This window comes from Apiospora phragmitis (genome assembly GCF_038363925.1).
Source record: "Apiospora phragmitis strain CBS 135458 chromosome Unknown utg000007l:2111988.0-4706623.0:1.0-2598199.0, whole genome shotgun sequence".
Taxonomy (NCBI): domain Eukaryota; kingdom Fungi; phylum Ascomycota; class Sordariomycetes; order Amphisphaeriales; family Apiosporaceae; genus Apiospora; species Apiospora phragmitis.
In genome coordinates, this window is record NW_027117406.1 from 732,499 (window position 1) to 749,204 (window position 16,706).

Sequence of the window (16,706 nt, forward strand, 5' to 3'; positions counted from 1 at the left end):
GGGCACAATTCGCCGCCGCATACCGGATACTGAATAAGTGGAGTTGATACGTCGGAATAGTCAGAGAACTTGGAGGAACGTCAAAGTCACACGAGACGCAGACGCAAATAACCTAGAATCTGGAGATTTTCGAGACTCTTGATAACGTCATGTTTCAGATTGTCTTGGGGCTCCTTTTCCGACCGTCACCCGTCTGACGTCAATTACAAAATCCATTCAACAACGAGCATCCCTTCTTGATTGAGCGAATTTACAGTGCCGACCCTGACTCAGAGACGTCTACTGGGAGGGCTATCCTTACCACCACTATCTCCCCTTTCTTAGAAGGAGCAGGAGGGTAGGAGGTGAAGAAGGAAAGAAGGAAGGGACAAGAAGAGGAAGACAAAAAAAGTGAGATGCAGAACGCTACCTGGCCGGTAAGCCGGTTGACATGCGGCTTTTGTGGCTTCGTCAACCCCCACCTCAACACTGGCGCTGCGAGCTGGGCCCCCTATTACCGCGCCGTCTACTGCACCGGAGACCCGGATAATCCCACCATCGCAACGGGCACCGCCGCCTCCGCCACGACTAGCAGTAATCGGCCCCAGCTATCCGGCGTCGGCTACCACCATGTGAACAGCGCCGAGAACTCGGTCCCGCCTCTGGCCCACCAGCGGTACGACGACCCGGACCTGGACCCCTCCACGTGCGTCACCATCCAGGACATCAGGCCCCCTGGGCCGGACGTGCCGCCCGAGGAGCGGCCCGGCTACGCCTGGGGGTTCTTGTTCCACGAGGCGTGCTGGGCTCTGCTCGAGCAGGCGCTCAAGCCGGACGACATGAACGTCGCCGCCCCGGATACGCACACACAGCGCTAACAGCATCGTGATTGAGGCGCTCTGGCGCGTCCTCCAGTCGGTCCCCTGCGGCACCGAGCTGCCCAACTGGGGCCACAACTACGGGGGGCTCTACATGGGTACCGTCAAGGACCTGTGCAAGGGCGAGCATTTCGTCCTCATGGGGCCCAACTCCAATCTCGTCATCCCCAGCACCTACGCCAACCCGTTCCGGATCCCCGAGGTCCAGAAAATCGTCGCGAGCCTAAGGATCCGGCACGACGACGTAGCAGAGGATCCCCCGGCGGCGGCAGTTGGCGCTAGTGCTCTCCCTGCTGCTTCTGAAGCGACACCCATGACCACCAAAGCCGAGAGTAACGGCGATGGCGTGTCTCGTAATGGTAAAAGTGTAACAAGTGCGAATGACGACGACGACGATCCATTTGCCCGGCTACCGCAGGAGCTCCGCGAGATGCTGCTGTGCTACCTCGAGACACCGGACGTCGCGAACCTCCGCGCGGCCTCGCGGCAGATCGCCGGCCTGCCGCTGAGCCAGCCCTTCTTCCGGTCGCGCTTCTGGCCCGGCAGCGAGCTGCACGCCTTCTTTGACGCCTTCCTGCTGCCCCCGGCCGAGATTCTCAGCACCGACTGGGCCCGGCTGTACCGGCACCTCAAGACGAACCTGCGGTACAACAAGGTCGGCCTCGGGGAGCGGAACCGCCTCCGCATCTGGGCCCAGACGGTGAGGCCGCTCGCCGACGCTATGCGCGTTGTGAGCAGAATGGGCCCCTTAGAGAGGAGGAGTAGCAGGCGGCAGTGGAGGCCAGACAGCCAAGTCTGATCTCAATTCGAGGTGGTGGGGACCTCGACGCCGCAGAGCTCATGATGGACTGGAAGGCCATCAAGACGGCGCGGTGCCGGGCCCCCGAGGCCTTCGGCGAGCTGGGCCGCGTCCTGCACCGGGCCGAGGTCGAACTGCCCCCGAACAAACCCGTCCGCGGCGTCTACGTCTCCCTGGTGCCCTTCTTCGGCGCACGGTACATCACGGGCCTGCGATTCCTCTTTGGGGCCGGCACCACACGGCAGCGGTAGCGCCACCCCCGATGACGAGGACGACGTCGAGCTCGGCTACGTCCTGCGGGGAAGAAGAAACAGCAGCATTACGAAGACACGGGGTGCGAGGAATACCTGCCGGTCGACGACGTGTCCCTCGTGGGCTTCTACGCCGCCATCGACGAGTGCGGGTTCCGGGCCCTGTCGCTGCTCACGGTGGAGCACATGATGTCGGAGCACGTCGACTGGGTCGGCGAGCTGGGCGCGTTGCCGGCCGTCGCCATCAAAACGAGGGGCACCGGGTTGAGACGTGTCAGGGCTGCTTTTGATGTAAGTGTGCTGCCACCATGCTTGCTGGACATTCCATCACGAGAGAATACTAATAAATTTTGTTTATTGAATTAGGGCTTCCGAATGCAGGCTCTATTTGTGCCTGCTGTGGAATCGGGTCAGTCATCGACTTGATGTAAACGGCTGTCTTCGTACGAGACATATTTCCGGCTTACTCCTAATGAGAGAGGAAAGTACTCGAGTTGTCGCTACCTGCTGCAATCGGTTCGTATGCAAATATCAAAGAAACCAGTTCAGAAATGATTTGTCGTCCACCATACACTTGTGTCCTATCTAGACTGCCTTTTTCGTTCCTAAACAACCCCTAATTCCTAATTTCAAACATCCACTGTGTGGCTTTACTCAAGCTGACGGCATTCCGCTCTTTTAATCACCCGAGTCCTTCTCCTGTAAGGGCCTCTCTGCTGGGCATTCTGTCATCCTTTGCGAACCTGCAAAGGTTACTGACTTCCCTATCTTGGGAGTTCCAGCCACGGGGATATCAGCGTGATGGCGCTTGAGGGACTCCGTAGCAATAGGATTTTCTCGGGCTGGGATGATCTCTTTAACATTGTGATCGTCTAAGCAACCCCAGCGTGATGGGGAGAAGATTCTTCTGATCTTCTCTTTCATATTCGGAAGATTCATTGCGGATGTATTTGTTCGGGGTTGGCGAATGATGGGTTATTATGTCGATCTATCGTGAATATCCTTAGAAAATGCAACTGTTCGAAATCGATTTTCTGAGAGAAAATTGGTAACATACTCAGCTCACTCAGGTAGGCAGCTCGACTGGCTTATTATAGATGGCCATCTTGATAGCCCTGGGATTGCTTCGATGGAGTCTATTGGCCTGTTTTCCGGTTCCCAAGCACCGTGGCATCAAAGAAAAAACCAAGCAAGCGCAGTTACCATTTCATATGTGAAAGAGGGAGGAAGACAAATGACCGTTTATCGGTGGTTAGTTCTGGCTGGCCCCTCCCAAATTTAATCAGCTGTTATATTGAAGTTTAGTTGACAAAGAAAGCAGATTTTTGATCGATGATTAGCAAACTTCAGTTGTGCACACTCCTTGGATGTGTTCTTTCTTCAACCAGTTCTTGCATGCCCAGGTATGTTGGACAAGTCGGATAATACATTGCATTCGCAAGAGCTGGAGAGCAGATACCAGACTAGTATGGCCACTCGTATCATACTCAGACCAGTCTCATTCGGTTTGACGCAACTGGCTGATCATTCGACTCTAAACTTAATCAACTAATTCGTACACATACATACATACCGAGTTGTATCTGTTTGATCCTGGAGATATACGGCCCGAATAGAGCCGTAGTAATGTTCTCCAGACTTTCGATGGTGGAGAGGCAACAGACATATTAGGCATGTTCAGCATAGAGTGGGCGTCAGTATACCTAAGCCCCACGGGGACAGCATCATGTGGTGGTCTTGGGACCTCGCATAATTTTACGATTTAAGGATCTAAAAAGCAGTTATGCCGGCTTGCGTAACGTGAAGGTCTGGGCAGAATCTGTCGAGTGGTACCCACGCCTCTGTACCCAAAGTCAGATGTTAATGTTCAGATATCCCACACAGAGATGATGTAATTGGTCGGAAGAGCCCGAGCCAACCATCACTGCGCAGTTCGCAAGTATTGGTCGCCCTGCACGGGCAGTGTTCCCTCGGAACCTGGCATAGCAGGTACCCATGCCATGCGGCGTGCATCCCACGAAGAAAAATCTCACGATCACTGCGGTGCTTGGCTGCTTGGCCAAAAACTGGAGCAAAAGAGGCAGATGGTTGAATTAGCCGCAAGTGGAACTTCGACCTTTCTCCGGCTTTAGGCTAAATAGCTAGAGAGAAGAAGACCAAAGCTATGTGGAAACCCTGGAGACTCTCGGCCAAATACTTCGTCGTCTGTACTCAAGATGGAAACAAGAATGACCATCATCAGGTACATTAGATAGTGAAGATTGAGAAGGAGACGCTCGTGGGCGTCAAACCATGCCATTTCCAAGACGTCTGTTGTCAAGCACGTTTCTCGTACCTTGACAGACGCACGCTAATACGGAAAGGAAGTTCTCGAAATGCAAGTGCATGCTTCAATTGAGTTTAGTGCCCCCCAAACAGTTGGAGAAAATGGATATTCAGCGAGGGCGGCAGCTGCAGTTCCCCCACTATCCACGGGCAACACCCCGCAGTGATTGGGCATGGCTAATATCAAATGCTTGTGTTTCCAGCTCTTGCCCATCACCTCAATCAACGCACGCATTTGCTTACTTTGTACACACCACTCCCGCACCCCCTCGTGATGGATCGAATGAGTATTCTTGAGGCCCCTTGGATGGGGGGCCAACTAGCAACAACGACCAGACCCGGGTCTACTTCGTACATCTTAGGCTCCTATTTGCGCGTTTGGCCAATAATCTTGCCGCCCAGAGTCTTCTCATCATGTTTCTGATCTAGTGCTACCCAAAGGGCATCCATCAACTCCCTCTGCACCCAGGCTGAATCTGGGTCCGGCCATGGTACGAGGGAAGGGGAGGGGGAGTGTTCCTCAGGAAGCGAAGTGCTTGGGATTGATTGCACACCTGCTTCGGATCTGTCTGGGTCCCACACGGGTATCTCTAGCGTTGTCTATGTCCTCTTCTCTGCAGGAACTGGTCGGGATGAGGCGATGCCAACAGCTATCTGGATGTCTAGCTACTTCCATTGGCGCCCTTGCGCCTGTTCAGGAGGTATTTCCCCGTCATGTGTTGACTTGATGAGTCCACTCGACTGGTATAAGAAGGCATGGCTTCCTCCCAGACACTCGACCTGGGCGTTCTCGATTCCTCTCTCTCTTCTCATACTCATCCCCCCTCTCAAACACCTCCTATACCCCTTATTCCGTGAAGGAACGGAATACAAGTTCTTTCTTGAGATACCCATCAAATTTCCTTGCCGAACGAAATTATATGCACAATATGGCTCCAACGACCCCAACTCTTAAGCTCAACAGCGGTGCTGATATGCCCCAGGTGGGCTTCGGACTGTGGAAGGTTGATAATGATATCTGCGCCGATGTTGTCTACAATGCCATCAAGACCGGTTACAGGTTATTGGATGGAGCTTGCGGTAAGTGACGAAGCATTTTGTCCTCGCATACACCCTCCCAACTGCACCACACGTACCACACGTGCTCGGAGTTTATCAACCTTCCTGCAGTCCTCGTTTGGGACGGACGATCTGCAGGTGGGAAGACGGCTTCCGTACCCCTAAACCCCAATGCCCGGCGTAGCCGCGCCTAGGAGCTCTCTTCCAAAGTACCCCTCCATCACTGGAAGTTCGAGAGCGAATTACAAACGACCCCGCCATATGGACCCCTGTTTCCCATAGCGGACAATGGATCTCTAGACTTCTTGGCATTATATACTTCCCCAATTCGTTGGCTATGATGCACAACAGAATGTATCGCTAATAAAGTATCCTTTTTTCATACAACAGATTATGGCAACGAGAAGGAATGTGGTGAAGGTGTTGCGCGCGCCATCAAGGATGGCCTCGTCAAGCGTGAAGAACTCTTCATCGTGTCGAAGCTGTGGCCCACATTCCAGGACCCCGAGCAGGTGGCTCCCGTGGTGAAGAAACAGCTGGCCGACTGGCAGGTCGATTACTTTGACCTGTACCTGATGCATTTCCCCGGCGCCCTCAAGTTCGTCGACCCCGCGGTGCGATACCCGCCGGGCTGGCACTACGATGGCAAGTCGCAGATTGTCAAGTCCAAGACCACCATCCAGGAGACGTGGCGCGCCATGGAGAGCCTCGTCGACCAGGGCCTGACAAAGGCCATTGGCGTCTCCAACTTCCAGGCCCAGCTGCTCTACGACATGCTGCGCTACGCCCGCATCCCTCCAGCCACCCTCCAGGTCGAGCACCACCCCTACCTGGTGCAGCAAGAGCTCGTCAACCTGGTCAAGTCCGAGGGCCTGCAAATGACGGCCTATTCGACCTTCGGCCCGGCCTCCTTCCAGGAGTTCCACTTCAAGCACGCGGAGTTGCTGGTGCCCCTGATGCAGGATCCCACCATCCTCAGCATCGCCGCCAAGCACGACAAGAAGCCCAGCCAAGTCCTGCTCCGCTGGGTCACCCAGCGCGGCATTGCCGTCATCCCCAAGGTCACTCGGCCCGAGCTCATGGCCGAGAACCTCGCCTGCTGCAATTTTGACCTCGACGAGGATGAGATCAAGCAGATCACCGCCAAGGACGCGAACATCCGCTTCAACCAGCCCCACAACGTAAGTACATACTTTGATCCCCCTATTCTCTCTAGTGATTAAGTCCGAAGTAGCTAACATCAATGATCTCTAGTACTTCGAGACCGACAAGATGTGGATCTTCGGTTGAAGTGTTAATTGCTCCTTTTCACCCCACTCACCTCAATCGACGTATTAGCCTAGTTGTGTAGATGTCCTGGCTGTTTCGCTCTCCGATACATCTAATATGTTCTCATCATTGGTGGCATACATACATAGCTTGAATATAATGAATCATAAAGCCCATTGTTGCAGGCGAGTGTGACATATTCAAACTAGGCAACCAGCAGAAACAAGTTTTGTGTGTAATGAGGTAACGATTTGCCCATGTACGACTCCTACTCCGCTGTGGCGTAAAACATGATAGATGCGCTGCGCTGCGTTGAGCTCTACTCTACCCGTATCCCCTTTTCGCCAAGAAAACCTCCCCTAAACGCCTGGCTATGCAATGTGTCAAAAGAGAGTCCCACCCAGTCATCGCGAGAGAAAAAGGAAAAAGAGAACAGAATTCGCTAGGTTAGCTTTGCTTCACGAAAGCTATGTGACAGTCAGTATGTTGCGCCACTATCAGGTGAAGTGTATTGTGCATGAGTGATCCACTTACTGGCATCGATTTGCTGCACCTGCGGCAAAGCCAGGCGAACCTTATTCCTATACAGCGCTGGTTGCCTCAACTGCAGCGGGTTGCCCTCAAAGTAGACAGTCGTGAGGCCCTTCTTGTCGGCCAGGACGCGCTCGACCTCGGCAAAGTCGTTGACATGGTTGTAGCTCGCCCAGAGCTCCTCAAGTTGCGCGAGGCCCTCGAGGCCCTTGAGGCTCTTGACCAGGTTGTTGGAGATGTCGATAACGCGCAGGTTCATGTTCCCGTCCAGGCCCTCGAGGCTGTCGAGGGCGTTGTGCGAGATGTAGAGCTCCTCGAGCTGCGGGGCCTGGCGCAGCGGCGTCAGGTCCTTGATGCGGTTGGACTGGATGCTGAGCAGCCGCAGCTTGGGTAGACCGTCCAGGGCCTTGATCTGGGTAATCTTGTTCTTGGCCAGCCAGAGTTCCTCGAGGTTCTTGAGCGAGTCCAGGTTCTGGATCTCGCGGATGCGGTTGGAGCCCAGCTCCAGTTGACGGAGGTTCACCAGCGACTCCAGGTTCTCAATGGTGCTGATCTTGTTGGACACGAAGAACAGGTCGGTCAGCTTGGTCATGTGCTCGATGTGCTTGATGTGCTTGATCTTGTTGAAGCTCAGGTCGAGGGTGGTGAGCTGGGTCAGGTCGTCCAGCCCTCTGACATGTGAGATGAGGTTGTCGTACAGGTCCAGCTCCTCCAAGGTGGGGCCCAGGGAGGACAAGCCCCCGATGTGCTGGATGAGGTTCTGGCGCAGGCAAAGGCGGGCGACCTTCTTGAAGCGCTCCAGTCGTAATGATGGGATGTCGGCAATGCGCGCTTGGATCAGGGCAATGTCTTCCGTCTCGGGATCTTCGTCATCCAGAATGTCTGCAGGGTGGGAGAAAAGAAAAGCGCAGAGTTAGCTGGCTGCTGAGGATTTATGGGGGTTATATGATCAACAGCGGGGTTGTTTTTGCTGCAGATTGGGGATGGGAGGGGGGGGTGGTTTAGAAACCAACCTTCGTCGGCCGATATCGATTCACCCGGCAGGACATTCTCGTCGTCAGAATACTCGGGGTCGGAAATGGCCTCAGGGTTCTGGAGCTGAGCAGTGCGTTCGATGCGCAACTTGCCGTCCCAGCCTTTGCTGTCTGTCAGGGCTGGGCTGGGTGCGCCGTTGCCGTGATGGTCATCGCCCTCGGCCAGTTCGATGTGACGGGCGGGCGAATCGCGGCCGGCAGCAGCAGCGGCGGCGTCTTCGTTGGTTTGCCCAGACATGATTAAATCGAGTGGGTATGAAATGCCTCTGACGTAGTTTTGCGAATTTTTGGGATTGGAACGAAGCTCTCCTTATAGATGGGAAACTTTGCTTTGTAGTGCGGCGAGATCACGAACTTGTCGGTGGGATCGAGGGATGGTCGATTAAATAAGATGCCTGCTGCTGATTGCTTGCTTGATTGCTGCTGATTACTCAACTTGATTTTGATGGTGCGATGGGATGCATGAATGTTTACTTTTGGAACCGGGCAGTAACTGGCAGGAGCCCGCCGTGGGGTTTTGTTTTATTGATCCTCCATAGCCCATAAATCGCATCTGATGATGGCTGATGCAAGTGTGCCCGGGCCCAGAGCATTACCAGCCAGCCGTTTTCCAGGGTCCGCTAAGTCCCCAGCTCAGCTAGTCCGCCTGACTTTGTCCCTGTTTTTAGTGATTTCCCCACGCCAGTAACGGACGGCAGCAAGCATCTAACCATTGACATCCCCTTGACCGTGAAGGATGAGATGAATTGATTGGGATGGGATGAAGGCTCGTGTATGTTTGCGAGCTAACCTAAAGTACTGCACTCCTCAGCCATCAAGTGGCTTCTCCGTCATCCATCGCGATATCTTCTCCCACCCCCAACCAACAGCAGGGGCAGAAGAGTATTGGCAGCGAGCAATTGGATGCGCTGAGTTGCTGCACACTATTTCCAATAGCAACGTCGCGGCGTTTATGTCGAGAGATATTCCTTCATGCTATCCACCCATGGCGCTCGATCGCTAGCGATAGCTCGGCGGCGTGTTGCTTTTTCACTTCCACCACTCAAACATACCGCCAAGCCACCCTGCAGCCTGGTTCCCACGTGGACTTGCATCAGAGCTTTTCATCTCGAGGGTCTGGCCCTGGCCCCTGTGGTGTTCAGTGGCCTTTTCGTCGCCTTGTGGACCTGGAAATGCTGCATGCTGGTGACTTTCCAGAACAAGATAATATACATGCCCGGCCTCCCACCGAACGCTCGATGGGAACAAATAGACGACTACGCAAGCCAATGCGCCGGCATCAAGTGGCGTGAAGGAAGAGCACGCAGTAGCGATGGAAAGGACCTCGCCCTCTGTGTAGCTGACGTGCATCTTGGCGCTGAGCGCAGAGAGGAGGCAGTCAACTTTTACATCCTATATTTCCAGGGCAATGCCTCATCCACACCTCCGCGCTTGCCGGATCTTTCGCAGGTCCTCTGTATCATAAAAAGGCAAATGTTTTCTGAGTCCAGGAAATTCAGGCTTTCCTTCGTCTGTCTGAGTTATAGGGGCTATTGGACGTCCAGCGGTCGTCCTACGGAAAAGGGGTTGCGGCTGGACGCTGCAGCCGCCCTCAATTGGATATCCGACTATCATCGTAACTCGTATGTGGCCGAGACTGGGAAACCAGATTCCCGCAACCCACCAGCGGAAGTCTTACTCTGGGGCCAAAGCATCGGTTCTGGTGTTGCTACGAATCTAGCAGCAGAGTATGCAATGCCTGGCAACTGTCGACTCAACTCATTGGTCCTAGAAACAGCATTCACATCAATACGTGCCATGTTGGAGGTGCTCTATCCGCAGAAGTGGCTTCCATACAAATATCTCTGGCCATTCCTGCGCAACCACCTCGATTCGTGGAAGAATCTCAACAGTATCGCCAAGAGGTATAAGAACGAAAGTCCTCGTCCTCGCCTGTTCTTCTTAGAAGCCGCCAAGGATGAGCTCGTTCCTAAACACCTCAGCCAGCAACTGTTTGATCGGTCTATACAGTCCGGGTTAGTCGCGGAAAGGCATGCTGTCAGTAGCGCTTTCCACAACGATGCCATATTCAGAGTCGAAGGACGGAAAGCTGTGGCCGACTTCATCTCGAAAAGAATACAAGATATTTCGGCCAAGGCGTCTTAGGCTTTGCTCCAGTACAATGTTTCGTGCGTTTTGGCAAATCAGAAACGCTTTGCTCGAGCGGGAGGCTATCGATTCATTGCATTTCTTGCACACACACACACACACAGCCCAGGACAGCGCAGTGTATGAGGTGCTGGATTTTGTGGTGCGAGTTGGTTGCATGTTGCCATAATGTGCCAATTGTGGTCAGTTTCAACGGCATGCCAAGCTGTTCCGATTCTGGTGGCACCTAGGATTTGGGTACCCAGCTCGGCTGTGCCCGATCCCGGCTAGGCTTAACGCCGGCGGACATTATCTTCGAGCCGAATCATGACGACAACTTGAATCCGGCTTGTAAATTCAATTGACCCTTTGCCGTTCAATAAAGTCTTGGCTGTTTCTCATCCGCGAGAGATTGAACGCTCCTATCTAAATTATTTAGGTACTCTCCCTCCAACCCTCCTTCCCAACCCCATTTAAATATAGACATCATAAAGCTCTCCATCATGTCTGCGGATGCCAACAAAAAAGCTATACGAAGCTTCACTGAGACGCGACACACTGATACTTATAAATTCATCTCGACCAAAAACGATGATCTTTCAGGTCGATCTGTGTTCATCACAGGTGCCTCGAAGGGTATTGGTCGCGAAACAGCTCTTACTTTGGCGAGAGCTGGCTGCAGCAAGATTGCCATCGGTGCCCGTTCTAGCCTCTCCGATCTAGCTTCAGAGCTGAAGCAAGCCGCATCGGACGCCGGTTGCAAAGAGCCGCCGCAGGTCCTCGCGCTTACTCTGGACGTGCAGTCCGAAGATAGTGTCAGGGCAGCCACGGAGGCCGTCGCCCAAGGCTTCGGTGGCGCTCTGGACATCCTCATAAACAATGCGGGCTACCTGGAGCAATGGCTGCCGCTCGCGGAATCCAACGCCCCCGACTGGTGGCTGACGTTCGAGATCAACCTCAGGGGCACGTACCTCATGTCCAAGTACTGCCTACCGATGCTGCTCAAGAGCGAACTCAAGACAAACGTTCTTATCTCCAGCTACGGCGCCTTTGGGTTCACCTCCGGGGGCGCCGCTTATCAGACCTCCAAGTTCGCCGTGATCCGTCTGGCCGAAAACATGGCCACGGAGTACGCGGAGCAGGGTCTCGTGTGCTTCTCTTTGCATCCTGGGAGCGTCCCTACCGAGCTTGCAGGCAATATGCCCGAATCCATGCATGCGATCTTGGTTGACAAGCCGGCACTCCCGGCGCATACGTTGGTTTGGCTTACGAAAGAGCGACGGCCCTGGCTTAGCGGTAGATTCGCCAGCGTCAATTGGGATATGGAGCAGCTCGAAGGTAAAAAGGACGATATTGTGAAGAGCGACTTACTGAAGTTTCGAATGACCCATGACGTTTCCTTGGAGTAAAGAAGGGAGGGCGCCGTCGTTAACAGGCTTAATTTCGATACGTTGGCGCGAGCTCGAAGAAATCGCTCACACATGTACCTATGTTCGAAGAATACCTCGCCGCAAGAATGTCCGCAGCTAGTGCCAATACCAGCTTTGATGTCCGCTTTAATGCCCGGGAACACAGCAAGGCCTTGTAAGAGGCGATGGATGGTGACTAAGGCGCCAAGATGGGGTAATGAGATCCCCGCAGGTCTCCACGCTTCGGAGTTCTGGAAATAGCCGAGTATGCAGAGCGGTCATTGTATATATTCCTAGCCACCTGCAGCCTTGAGGCAGCTCTCCGAAGTACAAGGTCTTTATTTACAACCATTGAGCTCTTGCACTACGTGACGCTAAAACATTCACAAAATGGAACAACTCCCAGCTTTAGGGCGAGCGATCTATCAAGTCGTGGGCCCTACGGTACAGGCTTACGCCCCGTTGCTTCTAGCGCGCGAGTCGGAGATCCGATCCACTCGGCGCGAAGAGTACAGCTTCGGCCCGCACGAGCGGCAGACGCTTGACGTGTATTACCCCTCGGAGGAGACTATCGCCCAGCAGAAGGGCCGCCCCCAGAAGGTCTTGGTGTTCGTGCACGGCGGCGGCTTCGTCTTCAACTCGAAGCGCAACGAGGAGCACAGCGGCGGGCTGACCTACGGCAACGTGGCACACTTCTTCGCCGCCCGCTTCGGCTACACGGCCGTCGTCACCAACTACCGCCGCTTCGACCACGGCGCGGTCTACCCCTCGGGCGGCGAGGACGTCGCGGCCGTCTTGCGCTGGATCGCCGAGGAGCTGCCGTCGCGGCACGCCGGCTACGAGGCCGGGACCGACATCTTCCTGCTGGGCAACTCGGCCGGCGGCGTGCACGCGGCGACGTACGCGCTGGATCCCGCGCTCGCGGGGGCGCGCGACCTGTTCACGATCGATGCTGGGGCCCGGCGCGGGGACAGGACCGGGGCGCTCCTGCGGGGCATAGTGTTCCTCGGCATGCCGGCCCACTTCAAGAACATGCCGGCCGGGCCCATGCAGGAGCCGCTCGGTGCGTACTACGGGGACGACCACTACGCGAGGTCGCCTATCGGGCTGGTGGAGGCGGCCAAGGGGCGCGGCGACGCGCGGCCGCCCACGAGGGGGACGCCGTACTTGGCGCTCACGAGCGAGCTGGATCCGGACGATATCTTGCAGCCGAACCAGGACTTCGCGGAGGTGTGGCCGTGGAAGGATCTGCTGAAGGTCGAGTCGATCCCCGGCCATAACCACATCAGCCCGCCTCTGGGTCTCGCGACGGGTGTTGAGAAGGAGGAGGAGTGGGGTGTCAAACTTGCTGTGTGGTGCGAAGCGTGTGTCAAGGAATAAGAGGCATGCATCTATGCTCCTCGCGTAAAGTGCATACCTAGATAGCAAATTTTTATACTATCTTTATACGGGTTCATTGGGGAAAGGGGGCATTGAAATGGAACTCAGGGGGTGGTCCCGCGACCTACTCAGATAACCCGACTTTCATCTAGCGTAAATCGGATCGAGTTCCGGTCAATTCAGACGCGGGGCGGGAATGCCTTGAAAGCACTCCTTCCAGGCGTGAGAAGCGGGGTTTTAGGTGGCTTCGGGATTTAGTAATCCAATTGATACCTGACTACCATCTCATTCGCCAACATGGACTTTTCACAAAGCGATCCCAGAACAATGTTAAATAAATAGAGGGCGCTCACGTCTAATCACTTACAGTTGCCACAGTACCTACTTTAATGTCTGCTACCCAAGCAAGCGGTTCCCTTCAGGGGACAACAACACTGTCAACTGGTGGAGTACGATTCCTAGTGGTCGAAGACAACAGAGTAAACCAAAGAGTAGGTCTATCCTATACTTGTCTTCCTTACCGAACGACCTAACCGACTAATGCGTCGTTTCTAGCTTGCCTTCAAGATTTTCGAGCAAAAAGCCCATAGGACGCCCACCATACTTGAGAACGGGCTTCTAGCGGTTTTAACATACAAGGCAGATCCTGCGGCTTTCCGGTGCATATTGATGGGTACGTTAGAGTCTCCTCATGCCCGCTAGTAGTACTATAATAAGCATCGAGCGTTGATAGAGGCTACCTATCTAGACTTGGCCATGCCTGTGATGGACGGCCTGAAAGCGACAAGGGAGATCCGGGCGTTCGAGACTAGTCACCAACTGCGGCCATGCGTCATTATCGCCATGCTGCCTCATACGACCCCCGAGCACGAAAAGAGTCTTCTCGAAATTGGCTTTGACGCCATTCTATCTAAACCGCCACAGCTCCGTTCTCTCCTGACGTTGCTGTTCGGCGATGAGAAGCACAACATCCTGCACCAACGAGGTAGCCTCACCGAAGAGGAGGCGCAATCGCTGTCGCTGAGCCCACGACCACCTTATTTGGAACCGGCCCAGCGTTCGTCTTTGACACGAAGGAGACAGGCGCGAATGCAACAATTGCGAACTTGGAGTGATTGCCTAGGATGCAACAAGGAAGTTGGTTAACCGCACGGGTATCTGAGACACATAGATCTCCTGCATTGTACGTTTATTCCCACACAATCACATACTACTGCTACAGACACATATAATACAATCTATATATTCCAAAAACACGTTGTTTTTTGTCCAATGCTTCCTATGGCCTAGCATTCCGTGTTCCCATTGTCCCCAACTGCCACAGTAGCAACATGAATGCATACGGAACTCAACAATGCGATGAGAAACCGAACACAAAGGAAATATTCACCACAATGAGGCTCGAGGTTCAAAGAGCCATGCCCTCTCACTCGGATCAGTGGATTGCACATATCATAGCTCCCTCTATGTAGACTCCTAGTTGGCATCGAATAATCCTACAATTGAAAGAGGCATATACCTGGATCTGCTGCCCCTTTTGCATCACGGATTCCCAGCATCATTCAGAACTTGGCTATGGCTGCCCCTGGGCCAGCCCTGCCACCGGGAGGGGTTCTCCCACCACCAGGTAAGTGAGGAATCCGAGCCTGATAGATTCTTGACACCACTTTGCTTCCGCGATTACTTACGACCAACACACTCTAGTTCTCAGGGATCTCTTTCCCGTAAAGGCTGGAGCTTATGATAAAAACGAAGCCAAGTTTCTACTAGCACGCGCTGCTCTGAAGAAGCTTAGGTCAAGGTTCGACAATGAAAGCTTCGAATATGAAAGGACCCTAGGATACGGAGGGTTCGGAATAGCCGCCAAATACTCACAGAAGAACACCGCCGGGCAACACATGAGGCATGTAGTCGTCAAGGCTCCTGTCAAGGCTGACCATGCAGGTACTCATCGATCGCTCCAACGCGAACACGCATGGTACGAAGTAAGTAGGCTTTCGGCGGCGGAGCAGAAGTCCGTTTGCTAACAGGAAAATGTACCGACAGTTTATGAGGGGGATGGAGCATGTACCGTACCTCGTCGATCCTTTACCCCTATACAGGCTCCCGACACCAGACAGCGACCAGCCAGCTGAGCGCCTTGATGACTATAAATTCCCAGGTTCCGATGAATCCTTCCTCCTCACCGAGTTTCTGGAGCATGGGGAGCTTTGCAACTTGATCGAACGACTCAACGAGGCCGCATTGGCTCAGCCGGGCAATGACATGTATCCCAAGCTGACTTTTATTCCGAACCGGCTCCTCTGGAGGTTGTTTCTCTGCCGTAGGTTATGCTTCTAAGCAGCGCAGTCCCCAGAGAGGTGGTTATAGTCGCACAACTGACGATCTTTTCCCTAGTGGTTCGACAGTGTCTTGCCATGGGTTTCCCATATGCCGCAGCTGCATGGCGCACGTATACCAAACAGGAAGATCCCGAGGTAACGGAAGAGGAACTTGATGATATGCTGGTGAAGGAACCTTACAGCGAAGAGTTCGTTTATGACGAGGAAATAGCGAACGTTGTGCATTTCAACGTAGATATTTACAATGGTAAGTTCCCATACCCACACACCTCACGTACCTCACGCACGCGCGTATGTCCAGCTTTGGGCCAAAGTACGTTAACAGCGCTACAGTCTTCCTCGGTCAAAGTAACAATCCCGAGGACAAGGAACATGAATTCTTCAGAGCAGTGGTACGATCTCTTCTTCTTGCATGCTAGCAAATCTACACGCATGGCCATACTGACGGAGAGAGGATACAGCTAGGAGATTGGGGGTTGTGCGAACATCTCAACCAGGAATGACTAGAAAACAGTAAGGGACCTAGTCCATATTGGCATAAGGTACTTATCTAACAGCCTAATAGACTCAAGCATTTTTGAGAGTCGCGGTAAACACCGCTGGATGGCACCGGAGCAGTTTTGGGTATGTACCCTGACCAGGACACATGGACCTACAAGACGAACTTGTAAGTGATGCCACCCTTGCTTGTAGGCGGTGCCCTAACTACTTGCAACAGATGGGGCATTGGAATGATCATGTGTTCCCCTCATGACAAAGGCCACGTTCGTCTCTGATCACGATCAAAAGTTTTGCAGGGATGCCATTTTCACGTACCCTTCTGGCAAGAAGGTGGTGGTCCCGGAAACATATGCCTACTTCCTCGAGAACGAGGATCTTGTTCTCCCCGGCCCGTACGGGCGATATGACGTGGAACTTCGCTATACCGTCGCGACGCTCATGGCGCGGTCGTTGGACGTCCGGGGCACGCTGGATCTCCTCTACCTCAACGTGACGGCGCAAATCGAGGACGGCAACCAGAAGGCGGAAGAAGGGAAGCTCCCGGACTGGGAGAGGGACGCCGGCCTGCACGAGTTCATTAACGACCACCTCAAGAACGCACCGGAAAAGGAGTTCGCGGCTGGGAAAGGTCTGGAAGAGCCGACGCCGCCGCCGCCCCCGTAGATCCTCAGGAAGCCGCGAACCGGGGAGCCGCGGCCGGCATACAGTTTGGGGATATCAATTAGTTGATGTCTGCGTTGATGGGGCCGGAAATGGTATGGGCATCTTGATTTATCAAAAACTGAAGATGCTCTTAGTGAGCGAGATACCAAGAGGCTCGCG

At 54.0% G+C, this 16,706-nt stretch overlaps 7 protein-coding genes across 7 annotated transcripts; 6 read left to right on the plus strand and 1 right to left on the minus strand.

The window, feature by feature from the left end:
- Positions 1–395: 395 nt before the first annotated feature.
- On the plus strand, positions 396–2,333 carry PG994_007824 (uncharacterized protein; the record flags this gene model as incomplete). The annotated part of the gene is made up of 6 exons (XM_066859233.1): positions 396–824; positions 874–1,618; positions 1,669–1,852; positions 1,908–1,947; positions 1,998–2,198; positions 2,274–2,333. The coding sequence occupies 6 exons, from the start codon at positions 396–398 to the stop codon at positions 2,331–2,333; spliced, it is 1,659 nt and encodes a 552-aa protein (XP_066714720.1).
- A 2,828-nt stretch (positions 2,334–5,161) lies between these two features.
- PG994_007825 (NAD(P)H-dependent D-xylose reductase-like protein) lies at positions 5,162–6,581 on the plus strand (the record flags this gene model as incomplete). The annotated part of the gene is made up of 3 exons (XM_066859234.1): positions 5,162–5,312; positions 5,682–6,472; positions 6,546–6,581. The coding sequence occupies 3 exons, from the start codon at positions 5,162–5,164 to the stop codon at positions 6,579–6,581; spliced, it is 978 nt and encodes a 325-aa protein (XP_066714721.1).
- A 426-nt stretch (positions 6,582–7,007) lies between these two features.
- On the minus strand, positions 7,008–8,363 carry PG994_007826 (uncharacterized protein; the record flags this gene model as incomplete). Its single annotated transcript, XM_066859235.1, has 3 exons — positions 7,008–7,027; positions 7,095–7,973; positions 8,105–8,363. The coding sequence occupies 3 exons, from the start codon at positions 8,361–8,363 to the stop codon at positions 7,008–7,010; spliced, it is 1,158 nt and encodes a 385-aa protein (XP_066714722.1).
- Positions 8,364–9,337: 974 nt separating this feature from the next.
- On the plus strand, positions 9,338–10,270 carry PG994_007827 (Alpha beta superfamily; the record flags this gene model as incomplete). The annotated part of the gene is made up of 1 exon (XM_066859236.1): positions 9,338–10,270. The coding sequence occupies one exon, from the start codon at positions 9,338–9,340 to the stop codon at positions 10,268–10,270; it is 933 nt and encodes a 310-aa protein (XP_066714723.1).
- A 485-nt stretch (positions 10,271–10,755) lies between these two features.
- On the plus strand, positions 10,756–11,661 carry PG994_007828 (uncharacterized protein; the record flags this gene model as incomplete). Its single annotated transcript, XM_066859237.1, has 1 exon — positions 10,756–11,661. The coding sequence occupies one exon, from the start codon at positions 10,756–10,758 to the stop codon at positions 11,659–11,661; it is 906 nt and encodes a 301-aa protein (XP_066714724.1).
- A 390-nt stretch (positions 11,662–12,051) lies between these two features.
- PG994_007829 (uncharacterized protein) lies at positions 12,052–13,041 on the plus strand (the record flags this gene model as incomplete). Its single annotated transcript, XM_066859238.1, has 1 exon — positions 12,052–13,041. The coding sequence occupies one exon, from the start codon at positions 12,052–12,054 to the stop codon at positions 13,039–13,041; it is 990 nt and encodes a 329-aa protein (XP_066714725.1).
- An 843-nt stretch (positions 13,042–13,884) lies between these two features.
- PG994_007830 (kinase-like domain-containing protein) lies at positions 13,885–16,547 on the plus strand (the record flags this gene model as incomplete). Its single annotated transcript, XM_066859239.1, has 8 exons — positions 13,885–14,098; positions 14,746–15,026; positions 15,088–15,364; positions 15,439–15,630; positions 15,717–15,775; positions 15,949–15,972; positions 16,025–16,050; positions 16,181–16,547. 8 exons carry the CDS (start codon positions 13,885–13,887, stop codon positions 16,545–16,547), a joined length of 1,440 nt encoding a protein of 479 aa, XP_066714726.1.
- Positions 16,548–16,706: the final 159 nt, after the last annotated feature.